Genomic DNA, 25,392 nt, shown 5'->3' on the forward strand with positions numbered 1-25,392 from the left:
TCCTTTAGAATAAAGATTTTTATTTTCTTGGCACACAGACATAAACACGACATTTGCCCACTAGATAAGCAGTTGAAGACATATCAGAAACAGAAAATTACAATTCACATAGGTTATAATGTTTGTAGACAGGATGACAGGTCTCATGTTTCCTCAGTTATCTTTGAAACATTAAATTATCACAGCATACTGGTTAAAGTGACAAATTTCTGAAATTAAAGAGTAAGACTGATTTGAATTAATGAAGAACCCAGGCACAGAACCATTCTCAAAATGTAATATATTGGTACCTCATCCAGCATCACTCAGGAATGAAGCATTCTATTTAAATGTTTTTCAGTCAAACAATTTATCCCTCTAAAGTCTAAAGCTGGTTATTTTAACTACCTTTGATGAAATAATGTGTAACATGCCTCTTAAACTTTAAAATAGGCCATGCATATTATAACAATGTTCTTTCATTGATATTCCTAATAAGGAACATGAACCACTTAATTTTCTAGTGCAACACAATATCCCACAAATTTTCTGAGGTGGATATTTGCCCTACTATAGGTAACCCCAATATGGCTATGTTTTAAAAATTGTCAACTTGATATTATTTATTTATTAGAATTCATTAATTTATTCATTTACTTATTTATCACATTTAATTGTCAGCCATTAATTCCTGCTTTTGTTAAATATGTTGATTTTCAGTTATTTTTCTTACCACCTTTAACATAGAAGTTAAATGAGAACAACAGAACTGTGAATCTTGGATGACTAATGGTTCTCCCTCTCAAGAAGGGTCATTCTTTTTAACTGCACAGCTTAGAGAAGCTTATACATTGAGTGACGAAGAAGGAAAGGAAACTTGGAAATCAATGCATTTATGGACAGTGGTCAGATTACAATCACGACTGTCCTTACAGTTGTAGGATTTAAACTGCTTTAGGTTGGAAAACCAGAAAACCAAGCTAGTTTAAAACTACTCCTAAAGTAGGGTCGAGTATGGGTATTTGACATCTGAAGCATTTTTGTATTTTTACTACCCAGAAGTTTTAGTTTATTTGCTTTTCTCCTTTATTTTTATTCCTTCCTCATAGTTAAGGTGGTTGGGTATGTGACCTCTAACTGAGGAAAGTGTTACTGCACCATTATTTTCACTATAAATATACTAATATTTGAATAATATTATATAGTAATAAAAGGACTTCTGCAACTATTTTCTTTCAACTGAAAGTATAATGATCTAACTTAAGTGTTGTCTTGAGACAAAACCAGTAAAACAGTAAAAAAAAATTCATCTAGAAAATATGCACTATTCAAAAACGTCAAATCATACAAATGTTAAAAGCCTTTTTCCTTTTATGACTTTTCTAAATTTAAGGTATCTTAAACTAATATTAAAAACTTTTCAAATGATTTTATTGAGTTCACGATAACTACTGAATTCATAGCTCTATAGTATATTATGATTGTTCTCAATGCTAAACTTGTCAATGTAGGTTCTGGTTCACAGGAAGTGAGTTATCAATACACTTTTACACACAAACTAAAAACAGTTAAGTTTTAGAAAAATTAATATGGCATTTTTCCCTTAAATTTCTCATGAATATGCCCAACAATTTACATTTTGAAAATGTAAACTATCTCACAGGAGGAAACTGGAGCTCAGGACTAATTTTATAAAACTGTTTTTATAAAATAAATTCCTAATGCTCTGTGATTTTTTCATATATCCTGTGCATCATCAGCACAAGTAAATTACGTAAATATACTGTTGATATTCATTATATTAAAAACATTAATATTTCAGTGAAAAAAATAAAAGCACATTATGAACATCTGTGCTTCATTTATGAACATATATTGTAGGTGGACACTTCCATGATTCAGCATTCATCTAGTACTTACTGAATGCAGCTAGAAATACTGTAGTAAAAGGTGAGAACATTAATTAACCATAGCCTGTTTAGTATGTATTGTTACTGAAGAAAATATACTGCAATTCAAAGATACTTTTCCATTTCTTTCACTATTACATTTTCATATTTCATCTTCACTTATGTACAAATAGAGGATTACATGATTTTTCTTTTTCAAACTCTGGATTTCAAATTCTTTATTTCTAGGCATTTGAAGAATACTTTCTGAATTCAAAAGAAAAACACTCCATTGGTAATGATAATTTTTCTTTTTGACTCAAATCAAAAGCTACTCTGTACATTAAAAAAAAAGAAGAAAGAAAAACCAGTGTTTTACAGCCTTAACCTAATTGGGTATCAATAGTATATGAATTAGATTTTTTAAATGATTTGTGCTTGTGCATATAAAGCATTTACATTATATTATGACCTTGCATTCCACAATACAATTGATTGCATACGTAATAAATACCCATGAGGCAATTATAAATCATAGAGTGTTTCAAGAATGACAGCAATTGACCAGGCTTGTGTTTCACAGCTGAAAGGACAGTATTGGCCATTCTCATTGGTCAGTTCTGGCAGTCCTTTCCAAGGAGATCTTAAAGAAAGAAAAGCCATTTTATGAGATACAATCTAACACATATCTTGTTGGATTAACAAAATAGGCAATACACCTGGTGATTTTGCCTTCTAGTATAGAAAACAATCATTTGTAGTCATTTACTACAAAATAAAACAGGATATCCTAAAGATTATAAAGAATTTAGATTCAAATTATTCTTTGACATTCAATCTTTGGGATTTAAGACTTTCAAATACAAAAGAATCCCTTTATGTATTAAAAAACGTAGAAGAAACTATCAATGCAAGCAACACAGAAGTAGAGAGGCCTACTTCTCAGGCCTAATTTTATCTCTTCTGGAGTAAGTTTATGAGACCCAAAGCGTAACTAAGTGAATGTATTACATCTGATCTTGACAAAACTGTAAAATGAATATGAAACAATGAAGAACCACAGAATTATGATTAGAAAAAAAGTCACTTGAAGACAATCTAAATTTCTATAATTTCTCATTCTCCTTAATAGTAATAGTTAGTATTTACTGTGCATTTATTATGTTCTGATACTAAGTACTTTATATACATTATCTCATTTAATGCTCACAGCAACCCTGTCAGGTAGGTACCATAACTATTCCTGTCTATAGAGGAGGTAAAATAAGGTTAATAACTTGTTCCAGATCTCAGTATCAGAACAAAGCATTATTAGCATATCAAATTTATTCTTAATTTCAATGTAGTGTAATCCTTAAGTATGAAACAAAAATTAAAAAAATATCGAATTCAGTAATGTTTCATTTTTTAGTACATTTTAAAATTTATTTCATTATTATGCTTTGTAACTCATGGCTGTTACATATACTTTTCTGAAGGTATCAAATATTTCACAATAAAAATGAAAAAATAACTCCATTAGGTAAATATGGAGATACTTTGGGTAATAATAATATTATCAGCTAGGTGTCATAGAGAAATAGAAAATATAGAAAACTTATTTGTATCCAAGCGTTCAAGCTACTTCAGAGAAAAATGCCAGATTACTGAAGTTGGGTACCTGGGTATCTGTAATGGGTTAAACTGTATCCCCCTCAAAATTCATCTGTTGAGGCCCTACCTCTCAGCACCTCAGAATGTGAACTTATTTGGATATTGGGTTGTTGCAGATGTAATCAGTTCAGGTGGATTAGAGTGGGCCCCTAATCCAACATGACCAATGTCCTTATAAAATGAGGAAATTTGAGCACAAACAGGCCCAGAAGGAGGCTGCCGTGTGAAGGCTGGAATTATGCTGCAACAAGCCAAGGAATCAGCAGAGGCTAGGAGAGGGGGCTGGAAGCGATCCTTCCCTAGCACCTTCAGAAGGAGCATGGTCCTGCCAATGCCCTGATTTCAGATTTCTGGCTTCCAAAACCGTAAGACAAGTAAGCTTCTGTTGTTTAAGCCACTCAGTTTGTGGTGCTTTCTTAACAGCAGCTCTAGCAAACTAATACTGCACCAAAATTAAGAAACAAAACAAGCTTATAGAACCATTAAGTGCTGCTCATAATTGAATATGAACACAAGAACGTGGCTACCCACACTGACATAAAGAAGTCCCCTTTCCCTTGCTTCCTGAAAAATTCATTCCCCAAGTCATTAGGTGGGACAAGAAGGTCAGTGAGGAGAAGAGGAGGGAAGGGCAGCAGAAGCACAGAGGGGAACATCAGAGTCTGGGGTAATGAGGACGGAGTTCACACCAAGGGTGGGGGTGGTCCAGGGCCCAGGTGGTGCAAGGGGAGCATCCATGTATATGAGTAGCTACGTGGGGTTGTCGGGCCCAAGGATAGTGAAGACGGCATCTATGTTTTGCGGCACCCCAGCGTGGAGTGTCAAAGCCTGACAGGGTGAGCTGGGTCCATGTGGTGCTGATAGCAGAGTATGGGGAATAGGTTACTCTCTGCTGGAAAAGGGAATCACAAATATGAAAAGGGAGAAAAGCAGAATTTAACACTAGAATTAAACAGGTGTGGAGGCAGGTTTTCAGTATACAGTGACAGATAAGTACGTAGAAATTTAAATACATGGGCGATTGTTTTTCACTTGCAAATAGATTAGTGGCCTAGACAGAACATATTCGGAGCCATAAAATAAGCATCGATAAGTTTAGGAAGGTTAGAGTCATATGAAGTATATTCCTTGACCACAAAGGAATTAATATTGAAACCAGTGACAGAAACATCTCTGGAAAGCTCTAAAATATTTGAAAACTAAATAACACCTTTCTAAATAACCCATGAGTCAAAGAAGAAATCGAAGGGGAAAACAAAGTATTTTCAACTGAATAAAAATAAAAACAACATATCAGAGTTTTTGGGTACTGTTAGTTAAGTACATAGAGGGAAATTTACAGCACTAAGTACCTATATGAGAAAAGAAGAAAGGTCTTTAAATCAATGATTTCAACTTATACATTAAAAAAACCTGAAAAAGACAAATTAACCCAAAGTAAGCAGAAGAAGAGAATAATAAAAAGTAGAATAGAAATCAGTGAAATAAAAAGTTGAAAAACAATACAAAAAAAAATTGATGAAACCAAAAGCTGGTTCTTTAAGAAGATGAATAAAACCGATAAGCTGATAGCCAGGTCGATAAGGAAAAAAAGAGAAAAAAATCCAACTCATCAGTATGAGGAAAGAGAATGTTGACATGACTGTAGATTCTAAGATAATATAAAAAGTAATAATGTACTTTAGATGAAACCATTTCTTGAATTGTGGCAAATATTTTTGATCTATCTTTTCATTTAATCTTGACAGCAAATAATGAGATAGTATTATTGTCATCTTATAGATGAAGAAATTTATCTCAGAGAGGTTAAGTAACTTGCTCAAAGTCACATGTAAAAATGAGCAGCAAGGACGGAATCTGAAATCCAGTCTGAACCCAAAGCTCACACTTGAAGCTACTGTGCTATCAAAAGTAGCTACGGGAAACAGTAAGAAATAAAAATGGAAAGGTAGTTTGAGAAAAAATTGTGGAAAGTAAGGAATTTGGATTTTATTCTATAGCCAACAGGGAATTACTAAAGATCTTCAAATATAAGATGGAAATTGTGAGTTATATTTCAACAAGACTGATCTTGTTTGGGGTAACAGAGATGAAGTATGGATGCTCTTGCCTATTCCAGGGGGAAGGTCATGAGCTGCAGATTAGGCACTGGCAGCAGCAAGGAAGAAAGTGGGCGGTCAGAAGGCAGTCTAGAGCCAGAATCAAGTCTTGACAACTATGCGGATGTTCAGGAGAGGTAATGAAGTAAAATTAAAAAGTACCCAGGAATTTTGAGTTTGCAGAGCGTGAATAATGTTAATATTGCCACAAAAATGGGAACTACAGGAAGAGAAAACTAGTGTGAGGGCAGATGAGTGATGGCAGTGGACATCTGAGGTAAGAAGTTTGTCAGGTAGTTGAAAGTAGAAGTGGAATTTATGAAACTTCAAAATTACCTGAAGAGCGAAGACAAGAGATTATGTGAAATATAACAGGAGACAAGGTAGACAGAAAAATAAGGAAGATCAAGGATACATTTTGGGAAGATGAATGTCTTCAGGTGCCAGGAAGCAAAGGCAGAAAAACAGTCAGTGCAGGCAGTAGTGTGGTGGTGAAGAGCCCCGTCTGTGAAGCCAGAATGCTTGGAGTTCAGTGAGAGCTCTACCAAATTCCTTGCCATCTGACTTTGTGTAAGTTACTTAACTTTCTCAGCCTAAATTATAAAATGGAGGCAGTAGCTCACATCTGAGGTAATATCCATGTTACATGTACTAATCTATAAATCCACAAGACAATCTTAGCACATCTGTTATACAGATGAGGAAACTGAGGCTTAGAGTGGTTAAGTAACTTGTCCATAGCCACACAGCTGGTAAATGGAGATATAAATGATAACAGGAGTGGGTAATAATAGTAGAAGTAACTATTTTATACAGCTTTTTGGATTAAATGAGTAATGTTATATAAATGCATTTAGAACAATGCCTGGAAGACAGGAAGTACTCAGTAAACACTATTTGCTATTATCACAGTTGTTACTATTACTAGGTAAACAAGGGAAACCTAACACTATGGGTAGCATGAAGTTTTTCACGAAAAGAGGAAAATTAACAACGTCAGACAGTACAGCCAGGTCACAGAAGAGAACTGAAAGGAAGCCATGGCGTCCGGGGTCGAGAAAGCATCTCCTTGAGCGGTTTCACCACCCACAACACAAAAGCCAGATGGCCTGTGGTAATGAATGACTGCGTGGTCAGAAGGTCAAAAAAATGAGGTTACCTGTACAGGAAATATGCAGAAGAGAAAACAGAATGATAAAACAAGGCCTGAGGCAGGAACAGTATGAAGGGACTTTGTGTCAGGACAGGCTGACAGATATCTTTGTGTCTTAGGAAGGAAGGACCAAGTGGACTCCCAGGAAAGGATAATTATCGGAGCAAGGGCACGGAACAGGTGGGAGGGATGGCATTATAAGTAAGTAGAAGAATGAGCTCTCAGTGCAAGATATTCTTACTTCTCGTGGACAAAAGGAAGCAAGAGAAAATAAATGCAAGTAATGAGAACTACTGTGGGGCAGTAAAGGACAGAACGTAAGAATGCTCATATCACCCTGAATTCACACTCAGTCTCTAGATGAGGGAGCAGTGTGGCAGGATTGGGGTGTTTCTGTGGCTATATTAAAATAATGAAAATAAACTTTGAAAACAAAAGGAAAAAAACTTTGACAACATTCATGGTGATAAACGGAAGTCCTTTATGTTCTTATAATAGAGGAGATAAAGCCTACGCTGTTTGTGCATGTTTATGCATAATTATTCTGAGCAATAAGGTGTACATATATTTAGGCTTAATCCAAAATTTGTGAAATTAAGATAGCTTTTGATTGAGTTACATCATCTTATAAAGACACATAACTCTGACACTATCTGCTGATAATGAGGACAGAGGATATGACAAGTGGGTTTGAAACAGTCAAAAGATCAACTGATATTTTAATTTTAATGAAATCATTTCTGAAAATTATTTACTAACGCATCTTTAAATCAGTTAACTCAAAAGGCACAGCCTGAGTACTTTTAGTTTTTGTATTTATCCTATGCTAACCACATCCAAAAATAACAGTTAAATTTTAAAAAGTAAAGACTATTCCACCACATGTATAAATCATGCAATACCAAGTCTTTAAATTAAAACAAATAACCTAAAATAATTAAAAGAAGGCGAAAATTACATAGAACTTGTGTTAAAGAGTAAAGCTTTCACATTTCATCGGGAAACGTAGAATATACAGAAATGAATTCTAAGGAAATGCCATTTACTTAACATCTAATAAAATGACTAAACACTAGTTTTGGAAATTACATGTCCCTGACAACTTACCTTTCAAGATGAACATAATGTCGAGAAAGAACATTTTTAACCAAAAATATAGTCTTTGCAGTAGCCTCTGGACCCATCAATCTGGAAAAATATAATTTCGCACGAAGAAAATACCCAACAGGCCACAGCCACTCCTGAAAGAGGTAATTTAAAAGTGAAGAAAAAGAAAGAGCTGTAAATATCTAAAATCCTTTGAAAAGTAACTTTAATTGAAAACTCAAGGAAGAGAAAGGAAATTCTTACAGGCCCTTGGTGATAGTTGAAACCTTTAGCAAGATTGTAGTTGTCATTGTCTAAGGCATTGTCATAAGTTCCACAATAAACCATATCACTGCAAAATGATTGAAATTTAGGTTAAAAAAAGATCAGACATTATATAGGAAGCATTAGAAAAATTTGCTAACAGCAAAGGTAAGAACTAATCAAATTATTTCGTCTTCCATTCTGTGGACTAAATAAAGCTCATCATCCATTTAACCTAAAATTAGTTTAGACTGAGTTCAGAGGACTTTAACAATGTGCTAGGGAATGACTAACAGACACTTCCTGGTTAATACAAAAAATATAAAATATTCAGGTATCTTGCCTTCAAAGAGTTACCCTGACACTAAATATTGGTTACAGTCAATTATTTAACTAGGCCTCTAATGTATTTACAACAATTAAAATATACACAGAATAATTTGAATTGGTAAACATTAAAGATAAGGTTTTATTAATTATTATATATTGGAAAGGTGGTTTTTTAAACTTCTCCATGAAGTTATTTTAAAATTAATTAAAACTGGTACCTTACAAGGTTACAAATAGCAACTGAATACACACAGAGAATTTACATACACTTATAAACTAAATAAAGTATTAAAAAACATTGCAACATTTACTGTAAGACAGTTATTTATACTCTGTTTAGCTAAATTATTACTTTCCTTTCTTTTAGTGAGGTAGAACTTGACACACGAATAAGCTTTAACTGGCTTTTAGTTTTGACTAGTGATTCTTAATGTCTCTGAAAATGCGGAGAACACTTTAGAATATAGATTAAGCACACACATAAAATTTTGCATCTCAACACTGAAATGAGCACACAATAGGTTAGGAAAAATCTACGAAGGTCAGAGTACTATAGAAATGGGGCTCTCTCATGTATGATAGAAAAAGCAAACTGATGATGGGTACCCAGCTTTAAAGTTAAACCAGTAAGAAAAAGAGAAAGGTCATACAAACTCAAGAAAAAAAAAATTGAAAAATATAAAATGACATAATAATATAATCATAAAAACAAAAGTATGTATTAGTTTAAATAAAAATAGTGGTGTGATTAGAGAGGATGGAACAAGTTTATGGTGAGGTGAGAATAGAGTTAAATCCTTATCTGTCATCACAAGAAGTAAGCAAATAATATCTAATATTTAAAATAATCAAGAAATGGCTGCAAACACATACTATTTAGAAATATGGAAGGAACCACTAGGGGTAACAATCTAGAAAATAAAGATTGTCTCTAAGGAGATGATACATTTATAACTCTAATGTCCATAGTAGTCATGTATGACTTTTACAATCAGAAAAAATAGTCATTAGAAAATATTTATGACATAATAGTTTCATAAACTTGAAATTCATCTATTGATTATTGACTATAGGACAAGCAAAAGGCATTTTGAACATTGATGTTTAGTGAAGATAGAGAAGGTATTTTTAAAAATTCAGTTTGAATGCAATTGTATAGATTTTATTGATAGGCAAAAAAATCATGGCTGGACGCAATAAAATATCAACAACATTCTTTTTTGGTGGGGGGAGGTAATTAGGTTTGTTTGTTTGTTTATAATGGAGGCACTGGGGATTGAATCCAGGACTGTGCATGCTAAGTGTACACTCTACCACTAAGCTATATACTCTCCCTCCCACAACGACATTCTTAATATTTCTACTCCAACTTACTCTGGATCCAAAGTTTTCATGCCAAGAGGACCAAGCAGTTTTTTTTCTGCAATCTCCAAAGCTTTCCATGCTTTTTCTGCAGTGAAGAGCTCGGGGGCCTAATGAGTATAAAAAACAAATTACAAATTTTTAAGATCACAAAAGAGAGTTTCCACTGACACTGGAACATAAACTATTGATAAACTTGGAAAAAGAATGAACAATTTTTAAATACAGTGTGGGCCAATTAAAATGTAGACACCTAATCAGACCTAATCCTATCAGGCCGACTTGAAAGTACAGAACTTGGCTTTAGAGGTTAGGAAAGCTGTTTGAGGTGTCTGTTTCCTTGTGCCACTTCAAGAAAGCACACTAGCCCCAAAAGGAAGTTGTCACAGCGACAATGAAGGCAGAATACATTTAAACCCACCTAATTCATTCTTCAGAAGATTTTCAATAGCTTCCTTTAAGTTTATCTGGAACTCATTTTTTGCCCTTAGGGTCATAATAAAATACAGAAGGATTTGCACTCCGATAGCATGAGTAATTCACTTGCGATATGGACAAAGAGGGGAAGCCCTGGTGACTAAGAATGTGTATTAATTTTAAAGGTTAACGGAAATCAAGTGCACACTGAACCAAAGCTACCTTTATGTACCTTTGTATATTTTCTACTCTAATTAATAGTACTATGTTTAATACTCTTTTTGACAAAGTGGAAACATCTAGGCAGGCACAGAAGAACATGTACCTTCTCTACTTTACAGTACTTTATTTTTAGACTCAGTACAGATTAAATAAGGAGAGTCTAGAATTTTTGGCTGGACAGGACTAATTACAGCAATACAACAAAGAAAACAGAATGTGAACTGAAGCTATTCATATTAGTTCATTAGTCCACAGGTTTCCAACTGGTGTGCTGAGGCACTGGTCACGGCGCAGGTGTACAGATGCCCTCAGCTTTCACGGCAGCTGGGCGGGGCCTGGGGCTAACTGAAGCAGGTGAATCTGGCACAAGCAAATTAATCCTTCTAGCCCTGAGGGCTATACAAGTATCATCATTTTCTATGAGTGTTATGATGTGAAAAACGTTGGGAAGAACTTCATTCGTCATCATTTGTTGCTTTATATTCTTTTGATACTGAACGTTACAGGTTAAGGGTCATATGCGTGATGCTTTATTCATGAGAAAGGACCATACAGAACTAGTGGTATACAATGCACTTTTTAGCAATTAAATAAATTCACTGGGGTGGAAATAAAGAACTAAATAAACCCTATAATAACATTTTTGAAATTTGAAAATAATAAATCACTTACCACAACCATTGCTATAGTAAAATTAGGCCTGAGCTGATAGTCACACCAAGGGCTTGAAGCTCCATAGCTATCTTTGTATATGCCACGTTTGTGCACCAGGTTAGGATGCTTTTCATTGACATCTGAAGGGTCTTCTGACACAAAAAATAACTTTTCAAAGTTGGCTTGTATTTTTCTGTTCCACTCATCATAGGAGACTCTCACCACCTTTCCTGCAACATTATAAACAACTTGGTAGTTTTAAGCATTCACAGAAATCCACACCTTTAGTTACAGCTAAAAAGTAATATTTAGTCAATAAATTATCCACTTTTTGAAGGTGTCAGGGTCTTTTGAAGGGCACTAACCAGAAATTAAAAATTACCTTTCACTGTATTAGCGAAAAAGGACTAGACTCTAGCAAACGATCCCAGATCACTTGGATCACTCTTACATTTGATACAATTATCTTTACTGAGTACTTGCAAGGAGGCTAGTCTGAATTGAGAGGTGCCAGAAGTGTAAATACACACTGTATTTCTAAGCCTTAGTACCCCCTCAAATAAATGGTTCATGAATAATTTCATATTGACTACATATTGAAATAATATTTAGCATAATTGAGTTAATAAAAAATACCATTAATTTCACCTGTTGCGTTTAACTTTTTAAAATGTATGTACTAGAAAATTTTAAATTATGTATGTGACTTAAATTACGTCTTTTGGACAGCACTGTTCTAGAAAAAGAGAGGTAAAGACTTCATAATTTTTCACCACAATGTAACTTGCTCACAGTCAAACTGAGGAAAAAAAATAAGCACAATGCTCTTCATATCTCAGCTCAAAGTTACTATAAAAATACGGTTAGTAATCAGGTTTGCTACACTTTGCATGCCAGTGAATGAACGATTTGTCTTTCCTTTCACTCTTAAGAGTTTTTTAATATTAGTTCATTGAGTCAAATGATGATTACATTGGTTAAGAATATACACAGTACATTTGGAGTTTCTTTGGAAAGAAAATGAGTAGCTTACCATGTCTTTCTACTGTAACTTCATGATAAGGAAAAATATTTTTCTGGGATAATTCCAGCAACCAACGAACAGCAGATTTACTCAGGCCCACAATTTCCACAGCAGAGCCGTCTCTAAAATTAAAAATAAATTTTATTCTGTGACTACAAGTAATTTAAGTACTAGTTACAGGGCATTCAGTAAACAAACCTGATGAATTACATAACTAATGTATTATAAAATGATGATAAAAAGCCTCACTTTATACGAATGTGTATTGCAAATATAAGAAATCACTCTTCTTAGTATTTTGCCATTGCTTACTGTCTTAACATATTTGTAAAACATTTTATGAAGTAGAGTGGAAATTATGGAGTAAAAGAAAATAGCTGCTGGAAAGAGGCAGCAGTAGGAATCAGAATAGAGTACCAGAGAAGAGAGAGAAAATGTGGGATACAGGACCGGAGAAAGCCAGGGAAGGGGAACATCATAATTTAATCCTAATTTGAAAGTTCATATTCAAGGAAAATGAAAGGAAGTACAAGACCTAATAATTTACCAAAACATTTTAAAAAAGAATTTGCAAAACCTGTAATGACAACTATTATTCAATCATTTTTTTTTGACAATTCTGATCGAAGATAAAATTTGGAATAAGAAAACTGTTTTCCAGACTTGAGACTATAGTAAGCATTGCAAATCACAAAAAGAAATGATGAGGTAAAAGATAAAAAAAGTTAGGGGAAAAGAGGTTCAGAAAATAAAAGGATTTCATAAAAGACAGGACAATTGGTTGTTTTTTATATTTACAAAAGATAAGCAAAAAGAAAAACTTACAATGAAAGCAGTTCAGATTACAAAGAAATGTCTTAACCACTGGGATAAGGAATCATAAAACTTTCCTTTGAGGTGCTTATAGGGAATCAACCTACGAGAACCTACAGAAGGGAACAGACAGCTTTACTAGATGACTTATGCTAGAAGGGCTGTGTTTGTGTGTATCAGGGGAGAGAAAGGGGGGAGTGGAAGAGGAAGTGGGAGAAAGGAAGATTCTGACTGATTTCATATAAAGACTTCATGGTTAATAGAACGCAAGATTCCACAGTATGTGGCTTTACAAAGGGCATAATTACATAAGGACTGTCAAATCAACACTACCTCGGCGTGGCGGGGGTTCCCTTGTTTCTTGCTCTGTCACTTTCTCCCATTTTATCCATCCATGTACCGCAATTGAAGCGATTTCCTCCATAAACAAATCCTGTTTCTTCATCAACCCCTGCGGTTATATTAAAACCTAAAAGAGAAAAATAAAACATTTACAAAATGTAAAAGAAATAAATAAATGAGGAAACTACTCTGCAGAGCAATTTGGCAAGACCTTAAAAGTTGAAGACGTGCATATTCTGCCACATACTAATTTCCTTTCTAGACAGATACTCTACAGAAACCCTCACTTACGTGCACAGAGACACACATACAAGAATATTAATTGCAACACTGCTTGTATTAGCAAGAAAAATAACTGCTGAGAAGAGGAACAGATAAACACTGGGGTCTATTCACATAATGGAAAACTCTTTATACCATTTGAGATTAATGAACTGGGATTTACATAAATCAAAATGAATAAATCCCCCAAACAGAATGACTGAGTAAAGAGAGATCTGAAAAAAACATGGCCAAATGTTAATATCTTCTAATTTCAGTTTTAGGTTCAAAGCATAATTTACATTATTTTCTGTAGGTTGAGATGTTTCATAATTAAAATTATAAATTAAAATAACTCAGAGAAAAAGGACAAAGATGCAAAAATCCTCAACAAAATATTACCAAACCAAATTCAACCTGAGAAAAACACACACCATGAGCAAGTGGGATTTATCCCAGGGAAGCTAGGATGGTTCTGTATTTATAATTCAACTGATGTGACACACTGCATTAACAAATTGAAGAATAAAAATCACATGATCACCTCAACAGATGCAGAAAAAGCTTCTGACAAAATTCAATGTCCATTTATGATAAAAACGCTCATCAAAGTGGGCACAGAGGGAATGGATCGCAACATAATAAAGGCCATGTGTGAAAAGCCCAGCACTAACATCCCACTCAACAGTGAAAAGCTGAAAGTTTGCTGCTAAATTGAGGAACAAGACAAGGACGCCCACTCTCACTGCTTTTATTCAACATAGCATTGGAAGTACTGGAAGCAATCAGGCAAGAAAAAAAGTGGAATCCAAATTGGAAAGGAAGAAGTAAAACTGTGACTGTCTACAGATGACATGATACTATAGACAGGAAATCCTAAAGACACCACCAGAAGATGACTAGAGCTCATCAATGAACTTGGTAAAGTTGCAGGACACAAAATTCATATATAGAAATCTGTTGTATTTCTATACACTAATGATGAACTAACAGAAACAGAAATTAAGAAAACAGTCCCACTTACAAGTGCACCAAAAAGAAGAAAATACCTAGGAATATATCTAACCAGGAGGTAAAAGACCTGTTCTTGGAAAACTATAAGACATTGATGAAAGAAACTGAAGATGATACAAACAAATGGAAAATATAGTGCTCAAGGACTGGAAGAATTAAATTGTTAAAGTGACCATTTTTTCAAAGCAAACTACAGATTCAATGTAATTCCTATTAAAACAGCAATGACATTTTTCACTGAACTAGAACAAATAATTCTAAAATTTGTATAGAAACACAAAAGACCTCAAATAGCCAATATACTGTGAGAAACGAAAACAAGATTCCCTTGGTGGGGGATCAAGATGGCAGAGGATGTGGAGTGGAGCTCACTTCTCCCCCAAACACATCAAAAATACATCTACATGTGGAACGATTCGCATGGAAAACTAACTGGAAACTGGCAGAAGAACTCCTATATAACCAAGGCTGCAAAAAAGATTCCCACGTAATGAGGTAGGATGAGAAGAAAAGCACTGGGTCGGAATCTGTGCCCTGGGAGGGAAGTAAGAGGAGAAGGGCGATCACATGGTCAGACACTCACCCTGGGGAGTGAGAGAGTTGAGCCACAGACTGGCTGTTCCCATCCTGGGGTTCTAGATGGAGAAGAGAAGCCTCTTTGGCTGCTTGGAGAATGGCTGGGACAGATGGAAAGGCTTGAAAAGCCTTGACTGCACTTGAGAGGCATGTGCGGGTGCTGGCTTACCACTAGACGGGGCAGAGAGAGGTCTACCCTTGGCTTGCCTCCCTGTGCTCCCTAATCTGATCTGAGCAAACACCCCAGCCCTGTTCACTCCACGTCACACCTTGGCAGTAGATCTGTGACAGCCAGATCCTGAAGAAAGAGCTGATCTAGGGACACAGAAGGAGCCCAGGGGCCTGGGTCGTGATCCAGGTGGGGCGGTGGGGGTCACTGCTGGTGCTTACTCAAACAGTGCCACAGAAGCAGCCCAGACTTCTGACGGGAGTGAAGCTGCTTCAGTTCCTGCAACCATGATGCCTGGATCCCCAGTACCAGCTTGAGCGAACGTTCTGGCCCTGCCCACTCCATGCCATAACCTTGCGCTAGATCTGGGACGATTACAATAGAAAAAGATGAAACCTTGGGCTGTGTCTGAGTGGAGCCGTAGAAGCTGACACCGGCAGCTCATTGGACCTCTGTAAGTGCACAGGTCCCACTTACTACAACACTCCCCTCCTTTGGGGCAAAGGCCCCAGCGTGGGGAGAAGGTAAAATAAACACATAAAGGGAACAGAGCCAGCTTGAGCTTGACCCTCAGGGCACTTGCTCCAGCAACTTGGGAGCAGACCTCACCCTAGGAAGAGCAGCGACTGCCACTGAGCAAAGAGGAAGTCCCACCTCACACTCTGCACAGGCTCTAGCTCCGACAGCACCAACCACACCTCCTGTCAAGATGAGAGTGGCCAGCACACTTTGAGGAGAGATGCGCTGGTGTCCACATCAAATCCAGCCCTCACACCAAAGACATCTGGCACATGTGGTCTACATTGGGAGGCTCCCACATAAAAACATCCTTTCAAGACCACAATAGGTAACTCTTTCACCTGCATTCACAGAGACAGAGAAAGTTAAGTAAAATAAAAAGGTAGCAAACTCCCAACTGAGAGAATAAGAGAAAACTCCTGAAAAAAAAAAATAAGGAAACAGAGATAATCAGTCTACCAACCAATGAATTCAAAGAGTTAGTTATGAAAATGCTAATGGAATTAAGAAAGAGAATCAATTTAAGTATGGATCATTTTAACAAGTAACTAGAAAATATAAAGAAGACCCAATCAAAAATGACAATTCAATTTCTGAGATAAAAAGCACTCTAAAAGCAATGAACAGCAGACTGAGTGACACAGAAGAATGTATAAATGATCTGGAAGGTAGAATAATGAAAATCACCTAAGCAGAACAGCAGACAGGGAAAAAAAAAGCAATGTACAAGATCTATGGGATAATACATATGCATTAGAGGGGTTCTGCAAGAAGAGAGAGAGAAGGGGATCAAAAATGTATCTGAAGAAATTACGGCTGAAAACTTCCCAAACCTAAAGAAGGAAACAGATATTCAGGTACAGGAAACACAGAGGGTCCCAAATAAGATAAACTCAAACAGACACATATCAAGACATATAATTAAAATGGCAAAAGTTAAAGATAAATAGTAAACATGTGTATTTTACCTCACACACATTCAGTAGTAAAAAAAAAAAACAAACCCAAAAAACAAAACAGCAATCCAATTAAAAAATGGGCAGAAGACGTGAACAGGCATTTCATCAAAGAGGGGACATGGACACCATGGTGGGGAAATGCAAATCAAAACCACAGTGAGTAGTGGCCTACACAACTATCAGAACAGCTGAATAAAAAAGTGGTAACGTGAAGTGTCGGCAAGGACGTGGAGAAGCGGGATCTGTCCGGTCTGCTGGTGGGAGTATAAAATAGTACAACTACTTTGGAAAATAGTTTGGCAATTTCTTATGAAATGAAACATTTATCTACCATATGACCCAACCATGTTTTGGGGCATTTATCCCAGAGAAATGAAAACTTATGTTTACACAAAAACCTGTACATGAATGTTCATAGTAGCTCTACTTGTATTGGTCAAAAAAATGGAAACAACCCAAATGTTCTTCAAAAGATGAATGATACATCCATAAAAGAAAATACTACTTAGCAATAAAAAGGAATAAAATACTGATAAATGCAGCAACTTGGATGGATGTCAAAGAGAATTATGTTTAGTGAAAGAACCAACTTCAAAAAGATACATATTGTATGATTCCATTATCTACAGTCTCAAAATGACAAAACTAGAGATGCAGAACAGACTGACACCTGCTAGAGATTAGGGATGGTTGGAGTGACATAAAGGGGTAGCACAAGGAAGACCTTTGTGGCGATGGAACAGTTCTGTATCTTGACTGTGGTAGTGGTTATGTGAAGCTATACAGGGGATAAAACTGCACAGAACTACACGGACACAAAGGAGGTAAACTAAAACTGGTGAAAATGGAATATGGCCCATAGCTTAGTAAACAGTATTATGCTAATGTCTATCTCCTGATCTTGATATTGTATTACAGTTACATAAGATGCCTTTGTTAAGGGAAGCTGGATGAAGGGTTCAGGATACTCTCATGTATCACTATTGTAACTTTCTATTAGTACCCAATTCTTTCAAAAGTAAAAGTTACAGTCTAAACAACAAGTTTATACTATATGGCATAGGGAACTATATTCAATATCTTGTAGTAATCTATAATGAAAAAGAATATGAAAAAAAAAGTTAAAGTCTACATGCACTTACAGCAATAAATGTTTCACAAGACAATAGTAAGTATATAACAAACCCACTGGAATGTCTCTAACGGGAATGGGTAATAAAATGAAATAAATTAACGTTAGCCTTGCATTGGCTAATGACAATGGTGTGCCATAAAAATAGGAATATGATGAACTACAAAGAGGTTAAAAAAGTATGTCTATTTTAACTCTGTATACGAATAAACCTCTTTACAAAAAGTATTTTATAAGAGCCTAGATTATACAGACAGACAAACTGTGAAGTCTCAGCTCAGCCACTTAGCTGCTGTGTGTGTGTGTGAGACTTTGAGCAAGCTACTCTGCTTCAGTCACCTTATCAGTAAAAATGGGAATAATGTAATGCATCTCCAGTGTTCCTGGGAGTGTTCAATGGGAATAATACAAGGAAAGTAGTTAGCACAATGCCTGGCACAGAGTAAGCACTTCACTTATTAGCAATTATTATTATGACTCTAAATGCAACCTCCAAAATTGCCTTTCACACTGGCATTTTATCTTTCCTCTAGAAACTCAAACAGGTGAGATCAGAAACTCTCTTCATCTTTTTTATTATTATATTCTGAAGTGTTACACACAAATAACTATCTGTTAGGTGGTGAACCATGAGAAGGTTTAATTTCATCTCCTCGGCAAACCCTTACTGTGCACCGAAAGTTACGTACCCTCATCCCTCATGTTCCGATCTATCTGTGGACCGGCATTCCTTTCTCGGAACTGTATGCCCTGCATGTGTCTTTGCATGGCTTCCTGTATTACTTCAAACAACGGCTGATCCTGTTTGAGACATAATGAACGTTACCTCTATTAGAAATTACATTTTCTTATCTTCCCCCACATCCCACAACTGAAGTGCTGTGAAAACATATATTTTCCCTTAAGGGGAAATGGAGATAAGGGGTGGAACGGGGGAAAGAAGCAGCTCCTATACATCATGTAATACAGTATGAATCTGGCATATGAATAATTAACAGACTGTAGTTTTGACTGTACATTTCTGTGACATGAAGTAATTTGTAATTTTGCTGACATATGAAAACAAATCTTGTGAGCTCGCATAGTTTGTATTAGAGTGAAAAGTTCAGCTAATAAATGAAATAGCTTGTTATACAGAAATCTGAATTTTAAATCAGCATTGCTGTTCTAACTCATCCACATATGTAGCAATGGGGATACGTTATATACTAAAATGGTAATTTACTTTAGGTTAAAAATGTTTTGGACAAATATTCTTTGAATACTTCATGATGTAAACATCATAGGGACATCAATCTACAAGCCTGTAAGTAGCTTAGAGGCCCCTCACACCTCTATAACAAACTACAACATAAAGGCAGATCACAAGCGGCAAAAAGACAACATTCCTGTACATTCTTGACCGGGAAAGAAACACTTAAAAATGTTTCTTCATTCTGCACTGCTCATAAGATAAACTCTGAACTCCCTGGACTGGCAGCCAATGTTCCCCACAACCTGGGCTGCCCATTCCACACTTCCTACTTCCCTGCAGCTGCCCCACACAAAAAGCCAAGCTAGACTGAGCAGTATGCCCCACACCGTGCTGCAATCCACCTGCACTTCATTGTCCCTTTCATCTTTAATGTCTTCCCACAGCTTCCCTCACCTCTGCTGAAATCCTACGTGCCTTTTAAGGTTCAGTTTAGGTGGAATTTTAGTTACTTTCTGAGGTCCTCCCTGAGACCCACCTACTAGGTCATCTCTCTTCCCTTTATGATACTGCACAGCACTTCCCATACACCTCTTTCTGCAATGCCCATACAATATACCCATCACCTCTTCTACCATGTTGCAAGCTTTTTAGGCAAGGAGTAAGTCTTTTCTCTGCAATTTCTCATAATATCAGCGGTGCTAAAGAAATACCAATATGAAGAATGCTTAAGATTCAGATTCCTAATTACACGTATTTTTATATTAGAAGCTAAAAGCCATTTTACAAGAAAAAAATTATTTTTTTTAACATTTTTTATTGATTTATAATCATTTTACAATGTTGTGTCAAATTCCAGTGTTCAGCACAATTTTTCAGTCATTCATGGACATATACACGCTCATTGTCACATTTTAGAAAAAAATTATTTTAAGAAATGATCTTTACCAGTGTGCCGGCAGACAAAGGAGCAGAATCATCTGTAGGGTACATTCTGGAAACTGGGCACCTGAGAATGTCTATACCACTTGGAACCATTTTACAATAATCCTGAATACACTGCAGCCACCACCACACAGCATCCCGGCAATTGTATCTGGCATGAGTTCCTTCACCCAGGAGATTAGGAATGAGACCGTGCCTCAAGGTACTCGCAAATGCTAAAATAATATTCCTAAAACAACAGAATCAGGTGAATCACTTGACATGAAAACAACCACTTAAAAAACTGAAGACAAGAAATTCACTTTTGGTGACCACTGGATGCATCTCTCTTCTGCCCTTATGTCTCTGTATTTTCATGTAGAAAGTGATTGTAACGTAGAACAGGCACTGTGAAAGTCCGAAACCTTGACCCCGGCTCCGTCTTCTTCTCTAACACTCTGTGTGACTTGCCCTCTCTGGTATAGTTTTTTCAGTCTTGGGTATTTCAAAATCTGAGTAAGAACTGAACTTTATTATTTTAAAGAGCAGACACCAAGAATAAAACAAACATGTAAGAAAATAAATGGGCAAAAACTGACCTTGAAAAACATAATTCATTTTCAAAAACTGGTGGAGAATATTTTATTTTTTAAAGTGTTATTCTAAAATCATATACCAAATGACAACTTTGTAAGATGGCATAGCATTCTAAAACGAGTATCAAACTGAGAAATAAGAAGACAGATTTAAAAACAGTGTTGCCAAGGACACAGAAAACAAACTATGGTGACCAAAGGGGAAAGTGGGGGGAAGTGATAAATTAGGAGTTTGGGATTAACAAATACATATTACTGTATATAAAATAGACACACAACAAGGACCTACTGTATAGCACAGGGAACTATATTCAATTTCTTATAATAAGCTGTAACAGAAAAGAATTGGAAAAATATATATCTATAGGTATGTATATGTATAACTGAATCACTTTGCTGTACACCTGAAATGAACATTATAAATCAACTACACTTCAAAAAAAAAATAAAATGAAAAAAATACAGCATTGCTATCTGTATGACCTTGGAAAAGTCATTTAAAATTTCTCCGCCTCAGTGCTTTTTAGCCAAACCATTTAGAAATTTAATTGTATGTATCAGTTTAATGCCCATCTCTTAAATAATAGTGTAAAAGGAACTTTTTATTTTCTACAGTACAAAAGTGTTAGTATGGACAGTGACACTTCTGATTAATAAGAGGTCAGAGTGCTAGCAATCTTAACTATCTAGAACACGATACACATGTGAAAGTTGAATAAAAAGTCCTCTGTCCATGATCAGCTCTTCAGAGGGAGGAAGCGGAATGATCTGTGGTAGAGATAGCCACGTGCCCACCAAAATGGCGCTCCTGCATTTCCCAACCTACCTGACAGCTGGCTATGGCCAGATGACTGTGTTCTATGGCAAAACACTCTGAATGGAACCAACGGATGTTAAGTGCATGGGACAGGTGTGTTCTCCCCAGGCTCTTTCCCTTTCGGCCAGCTGACTGGAGAGAACTCAGAGGCCCTGTAAGATGGTATATCCTTAAGAGGAAGAAGCCTGTATCTCTGAATCTGTATGTGCAAAGCTGCCTCCTGAACACCCGTATAGGACCGGAAGCAAGAAATAAATTTCGTTTGTGAAGAGCCACTGAAATTTAAGAGTTTATAATTCACTGCAGCTAGCACTACCCTAACAAACACAATATCCCCTGGGAATCATCCAGATTAGGGATAGGCATACTTTTTTTGTAAAGGGCCAGACAGTAAATATTTTAGGCTTTGTTGGCCATATATGGTCTCAGTCATGCCTTATTCTTTTTTTAATGACTTTTTAAAAATAAAAGATCTTTATTTTTAAATTTTGCACTAATTATGGAATAGCTTAAGGTGGATGGGATCTTAGTGACCCTTTTTTTTAGCTGAAGTATATTTGATTTACAGTGTTGTGTTAGTTTCTGGTGTACAGCATAGTCATGCAGTTGTACATCTATCTTTAAAAAGGTAAAAACCATTCATAGCTCGAAGGTCATACAAAACAAGTGACAGGTCGCAGCCTGCTGACGCTTGATCTGGACAGTCATATGGAAAATTAAGAAGCAGAAATTTTGATAGTGCCTGGAAGTGATAATTGGGAGCTCAGAAAACAATGAGAAAAATAATAATTACTTAAAAAATGAACATTTATGGAATGCTTAGCATGTGGCAAACACCGTTCTAGACATTTTAACTGTATTAGCTCTTTTAATCCTCAAAAAAATCCTGTAAGGTTAATTACTATACCATTCTACAGAGAGCATGAAAAATAAATCAATAATAATAATAAAAAATAATAAATAATTTGTCAGCTGGAACAAAGATTATAACCTGGCAGTCTGGCCCAAACCCAAGTTCTTAAGCACTATACTATGCTTCTGGCCATCCACTTTCTACTTCTTAACCATGGTCATTTAGGGGCAGAAGAGGCACACAGACTCCCAAATTTCTACAGCCCCATAACAAGAAAAAGGTCTTATTATATTTGGTTAGTAGGGAAGAATGCAATGCCTTTCAGATGCTCACTTAGAAATTTCCAATTTTAAAAGGACTAAAAATAAAACTTATCATTTGAAGACGCAAACCTCCAGTTATTTTTCTGGTGACATCAAAACAAGGTATCATATAAATATATATGTATTATGTATTTATATGGTATCTTGTATCATATAAATGTATTATATGATATATACATATTATATAATACAAAGGTATTATATATTTATTTGATATATATATATAGTATATAATGTATCATATGCTACAAGTTTTAACTTGTAGAGCAGTGCTTTCAAACTTTAGTCTTAGGCTGCTGAAAATCACCTGGAGCCCTTGTGAAAATACAGATTTCTGCTTGCCAACTCTGTCCAACTCACGTCCTTTGGATTCAGGAGGCCCCTCACAGGGACTGAGAATTGGCATTTCTAACAAGTTCTCAGATGATGGTGATACTGTTGATTTGTGGAGTACTGTAGAGCACTGCTGTAGTGCCTTTCTCTTCTATCTCTGATAAATTCTCCTATTATTGTGACATAAGAAAACACCATTTTCATTGGGTCAAAAGGACCATCATAAAATTTTGAGGTTAATATTTTTACTATTCAGGTTTGTTTGGCTGAAGTTTCCACCACCACTCACTAACAGGATTATGAAAAGGGGAAAATCTACTATACAGGAAGAAGCTATTATATCCAATCTTTAGGTGTTAATTAGAATTAAAAACTAAATTAATTAAAAAAAAGAATATATCATTTTAAGACTAGAAAACCTAAAACTGAAGGTTATGAGGTCTGAAAACCAAAAGAAGAAAACCTGGTATTATAATTCTTTCTACAGGACTCCATCAAAGAGACGGCAATACCTTCATTATAGAAGAACAAAAAATGGGAGACTTTCAAATTTTACCTAAAAGTTCATCTGAGTTCTTATACTTAATTCAGGCACGGAAATTTTACTTTTTAGTGAGTAATGTAAGTGACACAGTTATACATTTTTTAGTTTTACTTAAAATAAGTAGCAAATGCTGAGGATCTGTACATGAAGGACTAGAACTTAGTAACTTCAAAGATTTTCACTTGTTTGAAATTCTACGACCCTATTAAATGAACATATAAAAAATAAAATAAAAAACACATGCAAGGAAAACATACCTCCCAACTGTTGCGAATAGATGGACAAGAAGGAAAGTTTGATGAGCATGTGAAAAACATTCAGATATAAACTTGCATTGCAACTTTTCAGAGATCTCCTACCTGGCCTCCAAATAGCGCCCAGTAATCAGCAGTAGACCTCTAAGCGCAATAAAAGTGTCCCTTCCCCAGCAGCGGAAAATACCGGAAGAAAAATGAGGCAAGCCTAGCAGAAAACACAACAAAGTAACATATTAATCTTAATATACACAAGCCTACAAATTCCATTACTACAGATGGGCTGCTCTAAACTTGGGGGTCAAGGATGAGCTATAAAGAGTGTTCAAACCCTCTTAAATTATCCTCAAATTGTATGGCTATACTTATGTCAACCTTTGTGTGATGAGGTTCCATAATCACATCTGACTCAAAGGAATTTGTCACCTAAAAGAGATTAAGAACCAATGCTACAGAATGATGCTTATCTGAACTGATTTGAATGTGCAAGTCTTTAAACACAGATAAACATTCTTTTAATAAATTAAAGGTAAAGATTAAAATCAGAGGTCAAATATTTAACATTCAAAGAAACATTTAGTATAATTGTAATGATATATTTGAAAAGGGTCTACCTGTAATTTGAAGCCAACAAATTAATCTAAATATGAGATGATTACCTTAATGATACATAATTGTTTATTAACCTATCACTCTAGAGTTACTTTATTATAAAATTTCCCATTAATTTAAAACAACTTAAAACCATTACAGCTTGTTAGCCAGAAACAGTTTTTACAGATGAAAACAAGGATTTCAGATGCCAAATAACTTGAACATTCTAGGTAACTGCGCCCTTTGTGCTTGAAATAAAATAGGGTGAATGATGGATAAAGTCTAAAATTTTACTTTTAGATTCAGTTTGGTTTCTTATAAATCATGAAAAAAACACAATTGTAATCTGTACTTGTATTAAAACCAATAATCAGTAGGAAAGTAAAGCAATGGAAATTAGCATTTCACTAAAAAAAAAACTGTGTTAAAGAATAAATGTAATAGTACTTTAGGAAGGGAAAACTGAGGACATAAATAAAATGTTCACAGCATCCACTCATGACTATTTTCTAAGCATTTAACACCATTTGACATTATCTTGTTTGTTTTCTGGTTTGTTGAATGAAGTCTCTCCCCAGTAGAAAATAATAATCATGGTAACAGAAACCTCGTTCGCCGTATTTACCAAAGTGCATCACTGAAAACTGTAACTGGTACACAGCTTTTCACTATAAAGACTTACTAAGTGAATGAAATGAAAGATTAATTATAAAAGGTAGATTGAGAGGTGAAAGAATTTGACTAAGATTACAAAAATTAAGGCAATACTTCACAGTTTAAACTTCCGCTTACTAGGTCTTCGCCTTGGAGAGAGACATTATGACCTTCTGTTAAGAAAGATCAGAACGAAAGGTAACATCTGACACTTCTTTCTATATTGCCTCCCAAATAATGACACCAAATTTCCCTGAACACTTTATGTGTTGATATGTGCAGTTTACATGCAGTTGCTGATGGTAATTTTGATGACGATATGGAGGACAGCAGCTAGCACATACACACACAGCACTCTGAGCCGCACAGACATCCTGGTACTTTAACCTGC

General features: G+C 35.5%; 1 protein-coding gene across 1 annotated transcript in view; it reads right to left on the minus strand.

Moving 5' to 3' along the window:
- The window catches only part of AGL (amylo-alpha-1,6-glucosidase and 4-alpha-glucanotransferase), a 63,531-nt gene continuing 38,139 nt past the window's right edge, over window positions 1-25,392 (minus strand). The window contains exons 25-34 of the mRNA XM_006197354.4: window positions 23,859-23,961; window positions 20,058-20,283; window positions 18,607-18,718; window positions 13,279-13,414; window positions 12,142-12,254; window positions 11,127-11,338; window positions 9,828-9,925; window positions 8,124-8,211; window positions 7,881-8,014; window positions 1-2,511 (exon numbers count right to left, since the gene is read on the minus strand). Of these exons, the coding sequence (XP_006197416.1) occupies window positions 2,394-2,511; window positions 7,881-8,014; window positions 8,124-8,211; window positions 9,828-9,925; window positions 11,127-11,338; window positions 12,142-12,254; window positions 13,279-13,414; window positions 18,607-18,718; window positions 20,058-20,283; window positions 23,859-23,961 (1,340 nt within the window). The 3' untranslated portion in view covers window positions 1-2,393. The remainder of the gene's footprint in view (window positions 2,512-7,880; window positions 8,015-8,123; window positions 8,212-9,827; window positions 9,926-11,126; window positions 11,339-12,141; window positions 12,255-13,278; window positions 13,415-18,606; window positions 18,719-20,057; window positions 20,284-23,858; window positions 23,962-25,392) is intronic.

The sequence above is a fragment of the Vicugna pacos genome, chromosome 9 (genome assembly GCF_048564905.1).
Source record: "Vicugna pacos chromosome 9, VicPac4, whole genome shotgun sequence".
NCBI lineage: Eukaryota > Metazoa > Chordata > Mammalia > Artiodactyla > Camelidae > Vicugna > Vicugna pacos.